This window comes from Struthio camelus, chromosome 5 (assembly GCF_040807025.1).
Source record: "Struthio camelus isolate bStrCam1 chromosome 5, bStrCam1.hap1, whole genome shotgun sequence".
NCBI classification, from domain to species: Eukaryota; Metazoa; Chordata; class Aves; order Struthioniformes; family Struthionidae; genus Struthio; species Struthio camelus.
In genome coordinates this window covers 44,811,450-44,833,765 of record NC_090946.1, presented here as the reverse complement: position 1 = coordinate 44,833,765, position 22,316 = coordinate 44,811,450, and the positions used below count along the sequence as shown (strand labels likewise).

The window sequence follows — 22,316 nt, the reverse complement described above, 5'->3', positions numbered from 1 at the left end:
TCTGGTAAGAACAGGGCTCCATGGCTTATCTAGAACAGAAAACTTTAGAAGCATGGAAAACTGCTGGTGGGAAATCAAATGAGTGGTCTTCTGTTTGTGAATGGGCTGAGCAAGGAAAACTTTTTCAGAATCTTTTAAGTTACAGTAACATGGTGTGATCCTGACACTCAGTACTGGAGAGTATCACCAGACTTGGGAAAAACCTGGAGCAGAAAACTTTCATAGAAGAAAACTCTTCAGACCTTCCTCTGATCCTCAAGCTACTGTTATCTAAGCATCACTGCAACCTGCTGCTTCTCTAAAGAACCTATCCTCAGGCACTGTACAGTCGCCGTATGCCTATGCATCAGCAGGGCTTATATTTCTATATGTTTGCTTTTGAACCCCTGACAGTCAACCTCCCACCTTTACATTTGGGGATACAAGCCTCACCATGTATGTATTTGCCTTGCCTACTCTCTGCCTTCTACAAGTTCAAATTGTGTTGTGGATTTGCAGGGCACTCAAGAGCCGTGCGCCTGCCTTGAAAAGAGCCCCCCGACAAGCAGTTTCACTATTCCCTGTATCTGCATGCACCTACCCTTCTCTATGCCAAAGAGCACCCTTGGTGACAGCGTGTGGAACTGCATGTCTTTCTTGGTACCTCTGACATTATTCACAGCATACTTACCTGTTGCCCACTGCTGCAGTGAAGGGCACTCCTGCAAAGCATTGGTATGGTTGGGACCTGCAGTTCCTTGCAGAGGAACTTATAATTAGCCCAGGAATTACTTTGAGTTTGGGTTTTTCATAAGGGCACAGGTGAATTTCCCTCATTTAGCATGTTTGTTACAAGTTTGGAACTTCTGTCATACTGCTTATCTTACACCTCCTTGTTCTGAAAACCAGGATATTCAACAAGAAAATTACAAGTCATGTTATGGCAGGAACTAATTATTTTAGCTTTTTTTAAAAAAAAAAAAAAGATTATTCTAATGTTCAATAACCAATTTTTTTTCCATCTGGCAGAACTTAAATACCCTCTTTTATCAGCCAAGGAAACTCATCGAGAACATAAATATTTTGCAGTTCCCTGAGTAGCCATTTGAAGGTGTTGCCTGTAAGTATACGTGGGATATTGTTAGGAACACAGTGACTTCACAACAGATGCAAACAGAAGGGCTTTCACCGAATATTGATGTGATCTTAATTAAATTCCCCACACATGCATAACGTTATGAGACTGCTAAAATCCCCGCTGCATGAGAAAGATGCCAACATTACCTCCCTGGAGTGCCTAGAAGACCAACATGCAGAACAGCACAGCAGCTCTGAAGAGCATGGGAAGTTTGGCCTCCGCCACTGACAGCCTGACCATTTTCCTCTGCAGAATTTGCAGGCCTAAGTCCCCCAAAGGGATTGCCCATCCTCCTGGACAGCTTCTTCAGAAAGAGTGCTAACACAACTTGATTTGGGGGACTGCCAATATAAACAACATGAAACAAAAAAACTCCGTGTAGGCAAATTACTATTCCCAGTTTGTTTAACCTCTTCGTTTTAACCTTCAAACAATTTGTGGTTAAGTGGTTTATAAGAATGGGTACCATGGGATCATCAGTAGTCAGAGTAGCTGAGGCAACACTAAATAAATACTGATTTTTTGGATTAAGCCCCCCACAGATCAGAAAGGGGTGCACACTCCTTAAGTGGTGTGCGTACCAGCTTTCATAAATTGAAGATAGGCATACGCCCAGGGAGTGCATCTGACTCCTCTCATTGACTATCCACTAGGAAATTCTGCTCTGCTTTAAAGTAAAACTTCCTTCAAAACTCTAATGAAGATGGTGTGGAGTACTTACTAGGCAGAGACTCATGCTCTCTGGCATTTCTCCACTGCTGAAATACCCCAGGAGTCCCTAAAGAAGAAAACTTCCTCAGGAAACCTGCAGGAAGATGTAGCATGTTCACTGAATCACTCACTGAGAAAGCTGCCCTGAAATGGCATTGGAGGAGAGGATGTTTGAACTGTTCCTGCTGACACCATGGTGCTCAAAGTTTTATTTCCACAGGAGTTGCTTTGCAAATGGATCCAGCCATGCTTCTTTGATCCAGTAGCTGCACCTTTGAAATCCATGGAGGAACTGGCAAAGCAGGGAAAAATGGAAGCCCTGAGCAAGTATGAACATGCTTGACAGTCTGCAGCAGCAAGCAAGGAAAATTCAGAGTTAAGTGTGAAAGACAGAGTAATAAAGTCCGTTGTAGCTTACAAGCACATTTGGGCAGGAAGATCAGAAGAGATGCAGGAAATTGTAAGGAAGAGACTTAATGCCATGGTAGCATGCAATTAGACTGCAATGGCACTGCAAGGTGAATTTTTCCAGAGGTGGGTAGCATGCTCAGTGACTGAGTAGAGCTTATCTGCCTGTGCCAGATCCACTCCAGTCCAGGGATTTTTCAAGGTGCACAGCCAAATGGTATAGCCTGGACGTGCCCCTGTCAGAGTCAGTCTGGCTTACCTACCTCGAGTGCAAATTTTATAACCGCCTAAGACAACAGCTCAAGATGTTATCTAACAGCATAAGATAACATGGTGGTGCCATGGAGCTTTCTAGTGTGATGTTTGTTTTTAATGGGAAATAACATCTCAAAAACTACAGCAAAAAAAATTAAAGCTGTAACATTCAGCAAGCATTCAGGCATTAGGAAATGACAGAAATTAAGGTTGTCTTTCCTGTATGTCCTTCATTTGGCCTCCACATGCATATGCATTACAGGAGAGAAGCATCATAGATGAGAATAGAAACTTTTACTGCTTTCAGTTCAGCTAGACAAATTTCAAGCACTCTTTCCCCCAGGGATCAGAAGCGTCCCAACCTAAGCTGTGCTACTTCTCATCTATATCCAAAACACAGTGCCAAATTATTGTTTCCAAAAAGAGATGTAGACATCTGTCATAAGATTTTCAAGCACCAATTTCTTTATCTGGATGCTAGAGACCATCCAGGGCTTTCTACTCTTGGGGCTGGAGCGCACCTCCTGTGTTTTCCCGTCTTTAATACTTTGGAGTGGGACAATAAACATGGGTGTTTATGAAAAGAAATAGCAACAAAAATATCCTGCTTGCTTATGAAGGATTTAAACTGACCTAAATCCTTCTCAGTTCCATGCTGGATATATCAAGCTGTTGAGATTCAAGGTGCATTTCCCACCTGGATTTGCCTATATCATACAAGTAATGAAGACTATCAGAGCAGAATTGTTCAAAACCAGCTATTTAAGCTTTTTTTTTTTTTCCCCAACTGGGAAACTTTAGAGGGGCAGTGACAAGTCTAGGCATATAAGCACACTAAGAAGGCTCTTGCAAGAAAACTTAATCCTAAATTCCACTCCAGAAAAGATGCTCACTGAGGGTGAATTTTGCATTCTGTGTAAGTCCTAAGAAAGATTTAAAAGCTGTCAGTAGTTTTATATTAAGATCTGCCTTATTTGCATTGTGTTTCTGCACAGTTGGGTGGGGGAGAGGCAGTAGGGAGTCCACTAACATGTAACAGCAGAATCAAGGAAGAATGGTTTTAAGTTTATGGCTTCGATGCAAGACAGGAATTGTCCATATCGAAATATGTAATGAACCATGGCCTGATTTCACTGCTGCTGGTGAAGATTTTGGAGGGGGTGGGAGGGGGGAGGAAATTTCATTAACAATTGCACAGCTATCTCATTCATTTCCTTTAAAATTTTAATTTCTTATTTTCTATTGTAGTAGTTTGATGATTTGACTCCAAAACAGTAGTGCAGCTAACTTGATTTGATCATTGTACTGCTTGAAAATTCCTTCTCTGTTTATATTGGTACAATTTCCTCCCATTTGTTTTTATTTAATAACATTTATGGAATGAATTCATGTCATTTTCTCTTTCTATAATTCTCTTTCTATAATTTCTGAAATCAATCAAGAATTTTTTTCTGAGAGGTCCCTCCTAAATTAATTGCTATTTCTCAGAATCTCAAGAGATTTTCTTACAGAATCATACAGTATTTTTTCTACAGATATCCCAAATTGGTAGATACTTTGAATAAATTTGTGCTTCTCTGTTTCAGTTCTCTCTAAAGAGAAATAACAGCTCTATTATAGTTCACAGTGGTTTTTTGACCATTAAAATGTGTAAGCACTAGAGAAAAACATTTATATTTTTTCAGGGTTTTTTTCCTCCTTTTTTGTGGGTTTTGCATGCTATTCATTAAATGTGGAAAAGGGCACTCACTTCCTGAATATTGCAAATTTGTATTAACAGAGCGTTGATAAGCCATTTTTATTCCTTTGCTATTGAAGACTTTTGCAGATCATACAGAGTTGTTTGTGCCCTTGCTTTAAAAAGGATGCACATTTGCATGCTAGACAGGCCTGGCCTTCGAATTCCTGCTCACAAGCCTATTCAGTGAGCCAAAATGCAGACATGCCTGATTTTCCCACACAGTTTAGACAAAACCTGCAATCAACCTGCTGCATTTCCACCATGCTGACCCCATCCCTTTAAATAGCAAAGGGCTTCTAGAAGTGTTAAGGGCAGAGACAGTAGATCTGACTATGAGCTCTAGCCTGCAGGCTGTGGTGACCCCAGTTCCCCTTCTGTGAGCACTACTGCAGACTTGAAGTAGCAAAGATACAGAGAGAATAGCTGTGCCAACCTCAGCAAGAGCAGCAGAGAAGTGATTGCAGTTCTTGTGCATCAGGTGGTATGCGTTGCCTTTGTACTCCTTGCCCAGCTCTTCCATAATTTTATCCACATCCTCTTCTGTGAAGTCTGTGGTGCCCAAGGCAATGGATTCTCTAATTGAAAACACAACACACAACAGGAGACATGGAAAGATATGGTGAAGATGCTGATGTGGACCCAGGCAAAAGGAGATAACAAGGCATTGGCAAGAAGGTTAGGCTTAAAACATGGGCATGCCTATCTAAGCCTGACAAGGAGATCCTAACTAATAAAATGGCAGACTAATATCCTCAAATTATCCAAAAAGCAGGTACAACACAAGCAACAGCTTGAGAGCTTTCTGCTCACCACCTGGGAAGTCTCAGCCCTGGAGGGCTGCTCACTTCCCACCCTGTCCTTAGCCCCTCAGCAGGAACTTCCAGTAGGACAGAAGTGCCTATGACGGTGAGGGTTTTCACGGTGGGGGCAAGGAATAATCAAGCTGAGAACTTTATACATAAACATGTATCTTAAGCCTGTCATTTCTCTCAGTATTCACTCAATAGTGTCCAGTCTTCTAGAAGGCTAACTCTCCAACATCCTCTAATGTAAGCTGGCAATCTTAGAAGGTCAAGCCCCACCTCCCATCAACAGTTTCCTGAACCACAATCCCAAAGCCTGAGCACCTTGAATAGTGTCTTAATGCAGACTCCTCTCAGACTCCTCCAGCAGCTAATCTGTCCCTTGTGACACAGTAGCAATAAACACAGGAGATGATTTCCAATACTTCATCTCTATGCAATATCCATAAGTAGGTGGTACTCATAAAAAGACTAGCTCTATTTTCCTGTGCTCTGACTCTGCATAACATACTGTTGCTCCCATTCTTGCTGGCATGTGAAACTGGGAGCACAGAAAACAAACCTAACAGGGAAAGAGAACTACCTTCATTTGTAAGTATACTTTTAAACCCTGCAGAAGAGAGCTCACCACTATTTCCCCCCTGGTGTACACTTTTAAAATCCCTGCAGGGCTGCCTTTGAACCAGGATTGTGTGAGAAGGCAGTGAGAACACGAATTAGGAGAAGGAAAGTGAGGAGAGGACTTCCTCTTAACGCTGGGGGTTACGAGGTTGGGGTGATGTGGAAAAGTGCCCTTACTTGAATTTAAAGGTCTCGCCAAGTTCTACCGCGCTGCCAGGTGTGATCTCGAATATCCCACTGAAAGGGTAGGGATGCCCTCCATAGGCAAACTCTGACAAGGAAAGAAACAGACTGTGAGTAATGAATGAAGGCTACGTCAGGAAAGTCTATGGCAGCTGTATGCACGGCTTAGTATCAGCAGCAGGGTCTGGGCTATTGCCAAAATCACTTTCAGCCAGACTCTAAAAAATCCATCTGTCTGGTTACCTATTAGCCTGAGCACACCCTTACAACCTCAGCTCCAGAGCAGACTCCATCAATGCTAATAATACTGGTTTGCCACCATTCCTGGAAAATTCTCACCGCCTCTGTCTCTTTGTGCCTGTCCAAATGGCTTCCTGTCAGTGAAAAGAGGATCTACAGTGGACGTGTCTAGAAATACTATGGAAGGGTATCAGTGGTGATACCTAACTGAAATAAATGTTTTCTAGAGTAGGGAGAAATCAGTCCTCTTCCAGAGGGATTTATAGGCAACAGCTGGGAATTCTTTGCAGAAAACCAAGCTGATTGCACTTCCTTAGCACACGAGTCAAGCCTACAGGCCTCACCATGCCTTGTGATGGCCTTCACAGGCCATCTCGCATGGCCTGTGAAAGCTTCTGCGTTCAAGAGGGAACTTAGCACACTGGAGCTTTTATCTGCTACATGGCGCTGGCTAAAAATAACAAGAGTGAGATATCCCAAGTTATTCCCATTTAATGCTGAAGAAGGAAATTGAAAGCCTGTGATGCTATTCTGTCCTTTGGCTTCACTGCACTACAGCTGTTTTCCCAGATCCCTTGACTGTTTCTTCTGCAATGGGCACTCAAATTGGCTTCAGTGCCATCCAGTAGGAATAGCTGGTATTCTCCAATATCCTTCCTCATCCCATATTTTTAAGCACTAGGTCTCCCATCTGAAGGCAGAGATGCAGCATCACCCTAAAGAAGGCCTGAAATATCACAAATTTGTTTTCTGTCAGCCATAATCTGTGACATGATTCATCCTAAAGACAGCATGAGGAATCCCTGACATAGAAGGGCGTCTGTTGAGATTTTACTCTTGTAAGGGTCAGAGTGGGTTGGCAGTACCACGATCAAGATAAAGCCTTGCAAATATCATTCAGGCATCTTGTATGGTCTTATGGTTATAGAAAGCATCACTTTCCATTTGGGGTTTGAGATGCAGACAGCCCTCTGGAACAATGAGTTACAGCTTTCTGTCCACCCCTATGAAACTGAACCAGCTCCCTGTTCTGATGCCATCTGCAGAAATTGATGTAGATTTAAAAACAATATAAATATACCATGGCTGAGGGCCTTCCTGGATTCCTCTGGAACTTGCTGTTGTACTTTGTCACTTGTCCATACAGGAGCCTGGTTTAAGCAGTTCATAAAGAGTTTGGTCTTTCCCACACAGAGTAGATAGGACTGTGCTATCATACTGGGAAATCGTATGGAAACTCGGAGATTTTTAGGCAGTGGTACTTCTAGAGAGCCTTCTGCTTTTTCTAGATCTGTTCTCACGTTCATGCCTGTGCACCACAAGCACCAAAATTATAACTAGGTTTGTTTCAGTGTGCAATTGTCTCTTAATTTCAACCCTGCCGTCCCAAATGACATCAAGTTTTGTTTTATTGTTCCAAGGCTGGCTAACTTTCCTGACCTCCAAAATAAGATGGAGAGTCGCATGGAGATTCTTCTCAAGACAGCAAGCAAGCAGTGAGGGGATAAAAACAGCTCTGCAGAAAAACAGCTCTAATGGGGTGATGCAACATGCCCTCAGAAATCCCTCATCACTCCATTGCAGTTTGGAATTGGGCTAAAAATGCAGCTATGTGCCTAAGTAATGCAGGGATATGAGCCTTTGCAGTTCTTGCATCTTATTTACTTCTACTGCGAGGGATTCAGATAACTCAGTGACCCTGGCGCCAGCATGACCTGGCTGCTGTTCAGAGTGACATAGTCCCAGCAAAGGAGCCGCACTCAAACTGGTCACTTCCACACCAGTTAGGAGCAACAAATCAAAGGCTATTTAGAAGATACCAGCTTGTTCCTATCAGTGTAGAGCAGAACTTATGAGAAAACCAGTGAAGAGTATATCATAGTGGCCCTCCCTGCCTTGAGGGAAAGCGTTTCCTTCTTCCTGCTTCAGTCAACACCTTGGCACAACCTGGGTTATCTTCCCACCTATTTTCAATATGATACCATGCAGAAGGGCCCTTCTTCCTGCTCAACCCACCTCTTCCTGTCTGAACAGTAATATCATTTTCTTCCCACCAGGACTGAGAATAACTCCTTCTCTAGGTCAAACCAGGCCAGCTCTTCTCACAGGCAGGTTCTTTTTGTTGGACCCTGTTCTACCTGCTGCCCAGACTGACCATGCTTGGGTCAGTTTACTTGTGGCACTCCATCTGACACTGTCACAGCCTTGTGCCATTGTGTAGCATTGCTTCCTTTTAGCTACTCTGATGTAGTGACTAAGCCAGGCCCTTGGGCTTTCAAGCAGTCATAGGCAGGTGCAGTAAGATTAAGATTTATCTTTTTACAAGATAATCACCCCTGTCCCTGAATCAATTTCAAATTTAGCAATGCTACAGCAGATCTTGAGGCGTGGGCTGAACTTGCTCATGACTGCTCCTCAGGAGAGCCAACATCAATACCTCTGTGGGGCTTTTTATATCTCTGCTTTTACATGTAGCTTTTACTTCTGGCTTTCCTCCGAGAAGGCAAGTGACTTATAAATGAATACCTAGGGTTGACACTGTCTCCATTCCATAAGTGAACTGATTGACTTTTCTGATCTCTGCAGGAAGCTTGGCTTAGTTCAGCACTTAGTAAAGCCAGATTCTTCCCCTCAGACCATTTTAAAAGTCTCATTAGAAGCTTTCTTTTCCTTATAATTCTGCTGTTTCAAAATGAGAAGATCTGGAAATCCAGATTCCCAGATTTCTAGATCATGGGACAGTGGCAGAGAATTACAACAAAAGTGATTTTTCCTAACCCTGAATCAGCACAAATATTCATTTAAAGGACTTGAGAAATCACTGATCATTCTCTTTCTTCCCCTTCCCCATTTGTCCGCTTCTCTCTTCCCCTCCCTTCACTGCGGAACATCTTTCCAGTGTTGATTGATCCCTTTTATCTGACATTCTGCTACACGTCTGCACAAGCTCTAGAGGCTGCAGTTACATGGTGAAAACAAGACAGGCGACATGTTCTTGACAGAACTGACAGGCGACATGTTCTTGACAGAACTGTATGAGTCCTAACTGGATGCAGCATTAGATTCTAAAAGAGAATTGGTTGAATTTTTCATTCCTCAAAGCATCTCTTGCTAGAAGCTATAAATTTGAGACCCTTTTCTGTGTCAGACTAGCCATGCAGTTGTCTCCAGGTTCTACAGGTAATGAAAAGGAAATGCTTCATACCTCTGCCGTAGATCTCAATGCCAGAGTGGAAGACACCAATCCCCAAGGTGGAGGTGTATTCATTTATCCAGTACTACAGTAAGAGAAGAGCCACATTTGGAAACATTAGTGGAAAAGAAAAACAGAATCTTGGCCTATGCTACACTATGCCCCCCATCTCCCTTCCTCAGGGCAACTTCTGTAACGCCAAGGATGATTTTGAAATTGTCTCAAGCCAAACAAACAGAGAATTCTCATAGATCACCAGAAGTGGGTCCTGTATCTGCACAGCTGGCAGCAATTAGGGCTCAAAAAAAAAAAAAAACCCTCATCTGACCCTCTCCATGCAAAGCCTTTCCGCATATTTATATACAACTAGACCTGAACCTACGTAGACCCAGCTGCTATAGGAGGGATGTCTAATTTTTTGTATCTCTTCTCACTGAATAGTTAACACTAAACCAATTTGACCAATTTACTTGTTTTATGTGATCATCAAGATCTGAAGTTAAAGAATGCCAAAACGTTTTCTGCACACCGTTTTATATGAAATACCAACACTTCTTTTCAGTCAGTAGCTTTTAGGCAGGTATATTTAGGTGATGAGATCTTGGAGACAGATAGATTCCTCTCATAGGCCAGAGCAATAATATGCAGTACTTACCTGCACGACATCAGTGGTTGCTTTATAGAAAAAAAAGCTTTGAGCAGACTAGTCAACATTTTGCTCAGAAGCACCATATACTGTCAACCACTGTTTTCAGAAGAGGTGAGGGTTTGCAGCTCCCAAATTAGGTCCAAGGTGATCACAACTTCACCCAAGTCAAAGACAAATTTTCAAGAGGAGCTGTTAAACGATTTCATTGCTGTGAGGTCCAGCACTTCCCCTTTACATTAACAGCAGAGGACTATTACAGTCCAGTGCATGCATATGCCCCTCCTCCACCAAGCACTGCTCAGGGCTTGTCTCTACGATACCGTGAAGGACAGTGCAGACACCCAAACAAGCCCCAGCTAAAATAATTCTAGAGCAGGAAGCAGTAGAGCCATGCCAGGGCAGTGCTGCACTGGAGAAAATTAGCCCTGCTACTAAGCACAAGCATTTATTAGATTGGCTGCAGAGCTGTGCTGCTACAGAAAATGTGTTTTCAGGCTATGAGTGGAAACCGCCTTGTGCCAGCTATGTTTACAGTTCACTAGGGACTAGTGTGGAGTGAAGATGCATCTTTAGTAACTCAGAGTGACCAAAATCTTATTTTCGTCAAGTGCTGCAAGGACAGTGTGTGTTATTCACTTGTCCCCGTGCAGTGACATGATGGGTTCGTTAAGCTAACATGAAGCAGATTCTCTTCTGGGTCTCGTAGCAACTTCTGGTGGAGCCAGAACATCGGAGCTGCTCCTTCCCCTGTATCTGGCAGCTGTGGCACAAGAACGAACCCCACTCTGTCGGGTAAACAAAGGTCTTGCATACTTCATCCACTTTCCTCATGCTGTTTGCTTATGTATTTTTGATGATTGCATTGATTGTAATAGCTCCATAAATCATCTAGAAATGCTTTCTTTGTGACCACTGCTACTTTGGAAAAACACAGTAACTTTGATATGAAAAGTGTAGTCCCAAAGGTGACTTGGTGTGGGCCCAGCCTTGATATCCTAAACCCCCCTCTCCAAAAATGCTTGCCTGTGACAGTACAGCTTGCTGTTCCCTTTCCCACCAGAAAATCCCATAATGCTTCTTGCTCTTTGTGAATTTTGCCAGTGATTACTGCAGGAAGCCAGCAAACCACCGGACCCTGGCTGGTCTCCTGCTCACTGCTCTCTTCAGATCTTATGTAACCCACTTATCTCCTCCCTTGAATTCTACAAACTCTTGCTTTTAGGATTGGATCAGCGTTTTGGACTGGAACTAGTTCAAGTACCTCCCAAATTCTGCTAAAGCCCTGCCTCAACTGGCAGTGAACACCCTTTTTGAATACCGTACCTAATATTTTAGGGATAGGACATACCCTTGCTTTCTATTGCCTTTCCCTGCATGTTTTCATCGCCCTGTGCTCTGCAGCAGGAACATCATTGCTCTGACTGGGGAGAAAGGGGTGGAGGTTGCATAGGGGAGCCCATGCTATGCCAGCCACGTCTGCTGAGGAGACCAAAGCACTTCTCCCACTGACACATGAGCCTCACTTCAGTTCTTTTATCTCCCAGATCTCATGGGTTAGCTCCTCAAACTCTCAGATAGTCCAAGTTAGCCTTCACAGAAGCACTGGTTTCTACAGAGTCCCACTGAAACAATTCCCAGGGGACATGGTAAGTAGGTCATCTTCTCCCCTAGGACTGAATTATTGTCTCACAGCAACAATACAAGCGCAACATTCCTAGGTCATGCCAGCTGCTTTGCTTAGGGGAGTAACTAACAGGAAAAGAAGGGAGATTTTAAATTAGAAATGCTTTTGCCAATTATGAAAGTTAGGGCCATCTGCAGAGGCTGATCTGCATCAGGCTTTGTATTTCAAACAAGAAAGTTAAACTGAAGAACACTTTCAGCTATGGCTTTTTCTTCTTCCATTTTAAGGTCTATGTTGGATCCAAACAACAACCAAGCAGAAGACCTCCCCTTGATTATCAGATCAGAATAATGCACTGACTAAAAACATCCATTCCTTAGCAAGAGTTTTCTCACCTCAGGTCTGCAGAGCACCATCAGATCACAACCTCTCCCTGTCCCCTCTCTTTTTCCCCTTACCTGCCTTGTACCACTCCCATTCCCAACACAGAGCCACAACTCCTGCAACTCACCCTGTCCAACCTCGGGAGCTGAGAGACAAGCTACAGGACAGCTCTGGAAATACATACGATGCCGTGGGCTCCAGGAGAGAGGAGCAAACTTATTTCTCTGGCTGACACCAGGTGCTGCAGGATTATGACCATCGTGTGGACTTTTCCGTTTTTAAATGGTGTATTTTTCAGTATGAACCGCTTTATTGAACTAGTATGGACTGAACAGGAACAACCTCAGCCATACCTGAATTTGAACTAAATAGACAGTTGTACTACTTTAGTACTTTCTTTCAAATACCTTCAATAGCATTGGGGTGTTATTGACATGGGATTTGATTTGGGTCTTAGTTCACTGAAAATGCAAAAAATCATCAGTATTATCTATCATCAAGACCAAAATGCAAAGCAGCTCTGAATCATGGCTGCCTCTGTCCTCATCTCACCCCTGTCTCCAGGGTACTGCAGAATTTGCCTCTGGTATGTGATTGAACATGCAGCAGATGCCTCATGGCTCTTTGGCACAGCCCTTGGGTTTTCTCTAGAGGAAGCTCTGCTAAACTGAACGTGTCAGTCACTTGCTGAGTTAGAAGACAGAACCCAAGCCAGATTTGAACCTTGGTTTGTATACACATACACGAGCTGGCCTTGTTCTCCAAGAAGTTTGCAATTCTGAGCATAAGAATAGCAGCAAGAGTCAGCAAATACTCATCTCTTAAGAAAACTGGTTATTGCTTAGATTGAAAAAATAATTATGTAGCCTATTCTGAGTCAGATGAAAGACCCAGGGAATAGGATTCAGCAGGATCTCAAAGGCAGTTCTGTGATTTATGCCTGCTTGCATGATGTCTGCAAAATCGTGCCATAAACCCTATGCAGAGGGACTTGGGGCATTCTGTCTCACTTCTATCTTCAGCAGAGACAGAGAACAGCTCAGAAGTGAAGAGAGACAAGCAGCAAAGCTAATCAGATTGCATCTGCTTCACAAAAGCAACAGAGAGCCCGGGGCTCAAAATGCAAACCCAAAGAGGAACTTCCTCTCATTTACATTTTGCAATCTATCAGTCAAGAGTTTTTAATTTAGGTTCCTGATGAGGTAGAGTTTCAAATTCTCCAGTTTGTATTCAAGCCTGCCATGATTTCATGGTTGCTTTTGTTCAGAGCTTAAAATGTCTGGTGAGATAGTTTAAATTTCAGAAGATACTCTGAGTCATTTTTTGTGTTATCCACTTCATTTATCCATCTTTCATATACAGAGATAGAAGTGAAAGCCTGACCGGGCTGATGAACCATAACCTAACTTTCCAGAAAAGGACGAAACTAAACAGCTGCAGTTGCTGCACGTTCAACTACATACCAGAGGCAGATTCTGCAGCACCCTGGAGACAGGGGTGAGATGAGGACAGAAGCAGCCATGATTCAGAGCTGCTTTGCATTTTGATCTTGATACCAGATAATACTGATATGCTGCTGATAGGTCTGGGATGGGCAAGCAGATTATGTCATCCTATGACTTTTCAGAACATTAGTTCCTGGGGAGGTCCCGCTTCTCCTATTAGAAACACGGGTTTCCATTGCCCTCAGATACAACAGCCCCATCTATGTAACAGCTAACTTCTACCATCAATTAATATCATGCTGTAACATTAAAGTTTCCATCACTAACTTTTTCTTTAACTCCTCACTTCAGACCATTATTTTCCATGGTGCATCAACAAAAATCTCTCCTGCATTCCTGTGTTGAACAGCAAAATCAACCAACTCCCTAGGGGGCAGCTGCTCCCTAGAGCCATTGAGACTCTAAACAATATTCCATTCATCACCCCTCTACAAACTGGATACCCACTCCACCACATCCATCCATTACTGAACAGAAGCTATCCATCCTTTTTTATGATCTGTATGAACATATGGAAAAGAAATCCACTGGGAACTGCTAAACAAATTTGCTTCAGCAAATAGTTGCAAAATCTGAGAGTACTCAATGGAAGAACCTTGCCTTGCTCTTTCAGTGTTCCCTAGGGATCCACACATGACCACCATCTAAGCCAGGATTCCAGGCTAGATGAACCTTTGTTTTAACCTACTTTGGTTGCTCTGATGTCCTTGTATGACTACACACGCTACTTTGAACAAGACACTTTACCAAGGATGGGTGCAGATATGAACCAATAACTAATTCCACTGTATCTCCTCTCAAAGCACCATCTGCATATAATTCGGTAGGACTACTTAATTTTTTCCCCCGCTGTGAATCAACTGGCTAAGCTTTGCATAGGAGTGGCAGAAGAAAAGTAATGGGGGAGCAGAGCTACAGGTGGTACTCTGACATTGCTAGTGAGCAAGGAGCACATCAAGGGACTGAAGAGAATGGCTAAATCACCACCCTCTGCTAGTCTTGGGAGCGTGAAGCACTCCTACCAGCAGAAGTCCTATAACAGACTCTACCTGCCCTGCCACCTGGTAATCCTTTTTTCTCTGAGAGCCAAGTCACACACCGTAACACCAAATTCTTCTTTGTAGAGATGACGCATCCTCTTGGAGAATGGGGCAACTGGCTCATTGCAGGAGGAGACCCATGGCTTGACAGATCAAACAGAGGACATCAAGGGCCCCAGCTGCTTCTAGAGTGCTCCATAAAAGGAGTCAGACCAGCAGGGAGCATTTCTTCACATCTTCTCCTCCATTAGCTACACAGTATAAAGTCTTTTCCTGGAGGCTCTGGCCTGGCCTGGGCAGTGCTTGGCCCCTGCTGTCAGTTTACCTAGAAAGCCTCATGAAACCATGCAGATGAGTGCATGTAGTCATGAATGTACTGATCTGTCACATCTCAGAGACTAGGAAAATATGCTGTGACATCAAGGCTCAACCCAAAAGGTAGTATTAAAGGCAATACCTGACCGATGCAGCAGATCAGCCAGGGGAGCAAAGTGACATCTCAGCGTTATTTTTCTGAGATGTATTGATCCAGATGTGAAATACAAGGACACAAAAGACAAAGCTAGAGGGAAGGCTAGAGAACATCACTTCAGGAAATCAGTGAGTGAAATCGCAGTCCCATATGGTCAACAGCTTCAGAAGAGCTTTAGTTTTCCCTAATACATTTCTCTAAAGCAGAATCTTAGACCCATAGAGATGGGAGGAGAGAGCCCCAAACAAATCACAGACTTCATTCCTAAGTATTGCTTGCAGTGGTGAAGGAAGGTTTACCTCAGCTACAGGCATGAAAGACAGTACCACAGAACTTTTCCAAGACACTTCATTCATATTGCAGCAGTACCTACTAATGTCCCACAGTCCTAGGCACTCAAACGGTTCTGCCAATATGTCTCAGTCCTTCTGTTCTTCACTTTTTCTGGCCTGGAGCTCTAGTAATAGAAACTCATTATCATGTGGAATGACATCAAATTATGCAGCATGGCTGCTGCTGTTAGCAAGTTTTCTTTAGGAATTGGATGAGACGCAAGCTCGTTTCAATGACCTGTGTCTCCTTTACATTCAGTTCTCCAGAGGTCAAAGGCTTGTATGTTAACTAAGCACAAAATGCTACCTTCCTAATATACTGCGAATACAGATTAAGCGTGGAAGGATTTAAGCACATAGTAACAGCCACAGGTAGAAAACAACTAAAAGAGAAACTTAACAGGATATTAGGAAGGGGACTGATGACCAAGACCTATCTTTAGTACTTCATACCTGGGAAAAACTGTATGGGTGGGTGCTCACTGAACAGCACACACAGACCATGACTCCTCCTGGATAGAGGAACACTTCCTATGCCAGCTTCTCTTCACTGTTGGCAAAAGGTTTCAAACTGTAAGGCCTCTGCTGCATGGATCAGAGCTGTGATAGCTCATCCAGTTACACCAAATCCAGTTAGCCAAAAGTGCCTATTTTAGTCAGTTACGCTAACTTTCACCTAAAACACTAGACAACCTTAAAGAAACAAAATAGTGCAGTAAGTAGGTCCCTGTTTACCAACCAAATCCACAGGTTCAGCCTCCAGTTGCGACGGCCGCTAACTGTTAAGTCTCAAGAAAAACAGTTCCCAATGCGCCCTTGGCATCTGTGCAAACATCTCACATCAGGATTCTGACAAAACTGATCAAAGCTGGAGGAACTATGGGGTCTCTTCCAGGAGAGTATTCTAGTGCTGAGAAGTCTGCGCTTTCAGTGCAGCCAGACAGCTTGATGTAGCACTGAGATGGAGCAGGGATAAAGGGTCATACAAGGGAAGACTCAAGGATCCCACTTCAGACTTAGGACATGAAAATTTTTTAGAATAACTGACTGGAGAATCACAGTATAGAAAAAGGAAAAAGACAAGTCATCTCTTGGCATGCAATTCTGACTCTGCTCTGCTGAATTTTGGGTGAAAGAAGCTTTAAATTCCTGGACCAGCCCTTCTCATTTTCTGCTGAGAGCTGTTCTTCACTCTTCATGTTTATATGCTTTAATCATCTGAGAACTTCCCGGATGATGACAGGCTGAATTTACTCATTGTCCTGTTAAACGTACTCCTCCACACAAACCCACAAATGTTACAAGGAGAGACACAAGGCAAGAAAACCCAAGCACTTCAGACAATACCCATTTGCCAGTACAGCACTCAGCAGTACCCTTGAAAGGAATGGTAGGCTAGGCCTCTGTAGGACTGCAAGAACCAACTCCATCTCAGCAGGTCTTCTATTTTTTAGCCAGGTTCTGCTCTGCAAAGGATCTTTTCCTCTCAGGTTGGGCTGAATACATTCCTTAGCTGCTTCTTCAGGAGGATTTCTTCGGAGGTTGCTGTGGCTTTTCAGAAATGTATAATGTGTTTCTGAATTGCCCGATGCATGAGCCAGCACTCAAGTCTTAGCAATCATCAAACATAAAGAGCTTATTTCTGTGCTTTCTAAATGTTTTATGTGGATTAAAAACTGCTGCTGCTGCCAAGGAAGAGTTGGAAATCTACTTATGCTGCAGTGTTGTGATGTAATGTGATTTTATTGGAAGAATAGTAGGACAGAAGAAAATATTAATAACTCCACAGAAAGGAAACAGTATGCATTTTAGCAGTTAACATTTCTCTTATATTCTGAATATTTTTAATTGAATATCATCAGTGATATTTAGCTTTGAGAATGGGATACCATTAGTGTTTTCACTTACTCCCTCATCCTAAAAGTGGGCAGGCTTAGCCCTGGCTCAATATCCCCATAATATTTGAAGTCTTTGGTAATTTGCTGCTTTCTCCTTTACCATTCCACTTTCTATCCTATTCCGCTTACAGAGATGTTATCCTGAACGTAGCTTCTTTCCCACAGCTAGGTAGGGGAGGAATTTCACTACTGTGTGTCTTTTGCCTCAAGCCATACATATTTGTAACTTGCCATTCAGAAGGTATTAAATATTAATATTGCATTATTAATACTGCATTAAATATTGCCAGCTGTTGTGGGGGAAAGTGAATACTCGTCCAACCTCTGTTTCAGTGCTTGAGTGGGGAGCTGCCTCATCAGTGGAGAGACAGGGCAACTAGCTGGCTAAATTAAGCAACAATTTTCTGCCCCAGCAGATGAACATCCCTGTGTCTTCTGATGTTTGCAAGTTCACACCGAAGCCAACAGAGGCTAACCCCCTTGCCCAAGGGTTTTTCACAGCAGTCACGACACTAATGGCCCACTTAGGTGACTGTTTACACAGCATAGTATTTATAGTATATTATTTGTGCCATATGAGAAGCAACATGCCATTTTTCCAACCCCGCCTGTTTCGCTCAACCTCAGTCTTAACTGTGACTGAAGAACACAGTGTGGGTTTGGGAGCGTTATACATAGAAACCACTGAGGGCAGCTTGCTGGAAATGGGAGCGGTATGCGCCACACTGACAGCTTCTCCCAGACTGTGGTCATGTAATGAGCCCTGCAGGAGGACTACTTCACAAGCGGCATCTCCTTAGTTTTGAATACTTTGATGTACAATCTTAACCTCTCAAGTGTATGGAGCCAGAAATAAAAACATCCATTCTCAGGATTACATTGAAGTGCATTAATTCCTAGGCTAGCCTTAACAATTTTTCCATTATGCTGTTGAGTGTTAGTATATATTTATCCTGCTTCTCATGTGATGCAGTCTCTACTCCTGGGACTAGGTTATTGCCTGTCCTCAGTCTTAGGGTATCCATATTTCTAATCAAGGTTTTCCTGGTAGAAGTATTATGCACAAGAAATCCTCAGCTTTTAGCATGCATCTTATTTGCTGTCTGTGTGCAAACCAACTGTACCACACAAACTCAGGGAGCCTAACCCTCCTGAAAAACATCAGACATGCTGTACACAAGCTATTGTGTACATGTGCTGTAGAATTATCCTTGTGTGGTAGGCCTGAATGAGCTGCTGGATGATTCAGATATATCAGACAGTATTATAGTTATTATTTTTCACTCAGACAAAAACAGTGAGTTTACAAGAGAGGAGGAGGCAGGGAATATGCCTGGGAAACTTGGACATGTGATAAACTTAGCACAGTGCCAACACCTTTGCCTTAGATACCTTCACAATGACAAATTGGAAGGAATTCAAGAACAGCAGCAAAATGATCAGGGAAATGGTGAGACTGACTTGCAAAAGAATTAATTTAAGAGAGTTAATAGTTTGGCAAAGCAACAACTACAGATGACAAATTTGCGAACATTTGAAAGGCTGACATGAATTATAGGAGAAGACTTAAGAATGGTACAAAACGATTCAGGTAGGAGTAATGCATTCAGTTTTTAAAAAGAAAAGAGATTTAGGCTAAGTATTTAGAAGTTTGCTGGCAGTAAGAAAGGGCAAGAACACATTTGTATGATTGAAAGCCAGAAATCAAGAAAGTCTTAGCATGTCTGTGTGGGACAGCGTATTGAATGGTCTGAAATGTTTTCCACTGCCAGTATCTAGGAGGTGGTTAACATCCTCAGCTGAGCATATTTCTGACCCTGCACATCTACTATGTACACTGTAAGCCCTCAGCCCAGTCTACAAAGCATGTCAGGAAAGTGATTGAACAGATTTCCCATCAAAGGTCATTCAGGTGGCCTAAGCAAAACCATAGGGGAGGCAAAGACACTACAGCCCAGTTTACCAGGAGATATCTGAGCTCAGCCACTCAGTGCAGATGCTTTGAACCTGGAGCTACCAGGCATGCGTAGGCCAAGCTAAAGTCAGTAATATGGATTCAGGGTTCTCTGAACTTTGCCTTGCAGGGCAGACATAATTTAGGACTGTCATAATTAACAAATACGGCTGTTAAATGATTTCTCTGATGTGGAGCAAAGCTGTGGCCAGGCCCTGCTCTGGCCAAAATCATTAGCACCTTCTTCTCCCTGTTGGTAAGGATCCTTGCTGGTATGGATACCACTTACCGCCAACACAGAAGATGGTGGGTATTCCCCTGCCTTGCTAAAAACAGGCACTAGTAGATTTCTCTCTATATTGTTTGGCATCTGCTGGCTCACCTTGTCTCCAAAATGCAATGCTGAGAATATTTGCTTGCTAAAATAACTGCAGGTGGGAGTGAATCTCCCATACACAGTGAGCCACAGACACAGCAAACAGGTAGGTGTTAAGGATCCTCCCTGGAACTTGTCTCAGGTAGCAAAACAAATCCTTGGAGAGAACAGAGATAAAGTCAAGATAAGGATCGCTTTCCTCCATTTTAGTTTAACTACATCCACAGTAAGAGAGTTGATCTGACACAGACTAGGAGATTCAACTTGTTACTTGCCACTGAGTGTTATCTTTGTGTTATCTTGCCACTTGTGTTATCTTTGGATCTCAGTGTCATAGCAGGGGAGAAGAGAGGCAATCAAAGCTTTCCGAAGCACACAGCTCTTTGCTTGTGTTCAGGAAATACCTGCCTAGACTTCAGAGAACGCAATTTACTTTTGCCACAGCTTTTTCTTAAGAGAGGATGCATCTTCAAGACTGCCCAAACCCAGATCCTGTGGATCTCTACCAGTCTTTCTCTCTCAAGAGAGAGAGAAACCGATGTCCAATATTAGAGAGGACTCAGCTACCAGGAAAACTGACTTTTAGCACATCACTTAAAAACATGTACTCCAGTCTACATATCAATCTTGCCTAGACCAAAGCATCTGCCTTTGTTCAGAGAATCAGGCTGTAGGTAATATGTACCCCAGGCCCTCCTCAGAATAGCTAATTGCCTGACGGCTGGAACATGTCCCTGAAATACTGAAAAGCACAGTTCCTATCTCTGCCTTGACAGATGCGTAGCAGGGATTTTAACTTTAGATTGTCACATCCATGCTGACCATCCTAATCACAAACTATAGCTTCTCCATCAAAGTGCTACATACACATTTAAAGAGTCCCAGCAGGAGAAAGAGAGAGATCCATGCCACCACATAAACTGGTGGTTAGTACTTTTCTACCAGTGACTGATCTAGATACATGTTCAGATATCTGAATCTTTTTTCTCTCCCATAGTAGCAAAATGCTAATGGGACACAGATTCTTCTGGGCTGGCTTTCTCTCTCTTAGGGTGCTCCTGCTTGGCCAAGCACAAATACCTATTCGTGGCCAGTTCAGGCACACCCGTAGTCTATGCCTGACCATCTAAGGCACGTTTCTTGGGTTCTCTTCTCAGGTTTCCAATGAGAACACCAAAACTTTAAAAGTCTATCATACTACAAGGTACCGCTAAATCCTCCACCATTCAGTCTCCATTCAGGTACAAAATATTGCTCAGCAGGATCAGATTGGTAGGTACAGCCATCAGAGCCTTTGTGAGAGAAAGTTAATACCTACAATAAAGAAGTCAGTCTGCTCATCCTATTGACAAGAGGCAGAGCTCCATGACTCAGTGGACTGCAGAGTCCACTCTTCTTCCTATGTTTTTTCAATGATGCTCTGAAAGTTACTTACACCTGCCAAGTGATCCAGACAAACAGATTCAATCCTCACTTCAGATCCTCAGCCTTGTTCACCTGCCAAGATCAGACTGCCTTTCCTCCAAACTCTATCTAGTTAGTAAGATGTGGCAGGAGAAGGGGGAATCGTCTCTGAAATGCTAGGTTGTGACTCTCCTGAAGAGATTAGCACACAGTTAACAATAAAATCCCTGTTGTCATAGATATAACCCTGAACATTTAGATCAGCTGCATGCAGGTCACTTTCAACTTTATTTTGGCAAGAACATTCCCTGAAGTGCTGCCCTCTGAAGACTTATTATGCTGAGGAGCGAGGGAAAAACTCTCAGAGAGATAACTACCAAGTGGAAGGAATTAGGCAGCAAGCTTAACTCGGAGCAAGAGCAAATGAAGCCCAGGAACTGAAGAGAAACAATGTGCACGTTCATCATCATCATCTGGCTTTTTGCCTATCCCCATAGAAGACAAAAACTTCTCTGATGTAATAGCAGAGGGGACAGACACTCAGGAATTGCTAATCTGGAAACCATGAGGCTGAAAGTTGTTCCCAGGCATGGTAGAGGAGACAGCTATTGAGGTATACACTATATACATTCAAAGATATACTCAAAGATTTTGTTGCACCCAGTTTTAGGATAGGCGATTTAACAACACTGCTTTTCTATTTTGCAGTTCCTCTAGGGTTTCAAAGCAGTTTACAAGAATTAAGTTATTAGGCCTCACAGCATCTGGGTGAAACAGGAAAACATAATCTTCATTTTAGAGGCAGGAAAAAAAAATATCACAGACAGCTTGTGCTTTGACTATGGAGATGCAACAAATCAGGAGCAGAGATTAGCTGCAAGATCCTGGCTCAGAGCTTAACAATCCAGCAACACTTCTGTACTGCCCACCAAACAAAAGTAACATCACCAGCACAGGAGTATCATGATGTTTGTTAAAGTGAAAAAGAACAGGGTTAATCTACCATAGTTCCTCTTCTGAAAAGGGTTATCACAATGGCTTCCTTTGCCAAAGACAAGATGAACTGCTGATGAAGAGCTTGTATCCTATCTGACAAACAGGCTTATAAAAGGAAGGAGAACGTGGAGAAGTTCTTTCTTTTTTTAAGTTTCAATTGTTAATTTCAGCTTGTACTTTCTCCAGAGGAATTATAGCGTTAAAAGTCAAACCTTTTATTGACAACACTGCATTGGCCTCATTTTCATGTTACAGCTCAAATTCATTAATGTTTTCATCAAGGACAATAGTCTCCTACATACACAAGGGGGCACTTACTCTCTTGATGTCAAGAAAGTATAACTAGTTAAAGCAGCTTCTGACTTCTGCCAGGTTCCTACATGGATAACTGCTTGGAGAAGACTGAGGTA

General features: G+C 42.9%; 1 protein-coding gene across 1 annotated transcript in view; it reads right to left on the bottom strand.

Annotated features, from left to right (window-relative positions):
* Window positions 1-22,316, bottom strand: part of LOC104153826 (deubiquitinase DESI2) — a 62,814-nt gene that overhangs the window by 14,671 nt on the left and 25,827 nt on the right. The window contains exons 3-5 of the mRNA XM_009689874.2: window positions 9,285-9,357; window positions 5,834-5,927; window positions 4,666-4,807 (exon numbers count right to left, since the gene is read on the bottom strand). Of these exons, the coding sequence (XP_009688169.1) occupies window positions 4,666-4,807; window positions 5,834-5,927; window positions 9,285-9,357 (309 nt within the window). The remainder of the gene's footprint in view (window positions 1-4,665; window positions 4,808-5,833; window positions 5,928-9,284; window positions 9,358-22,316) is intronic.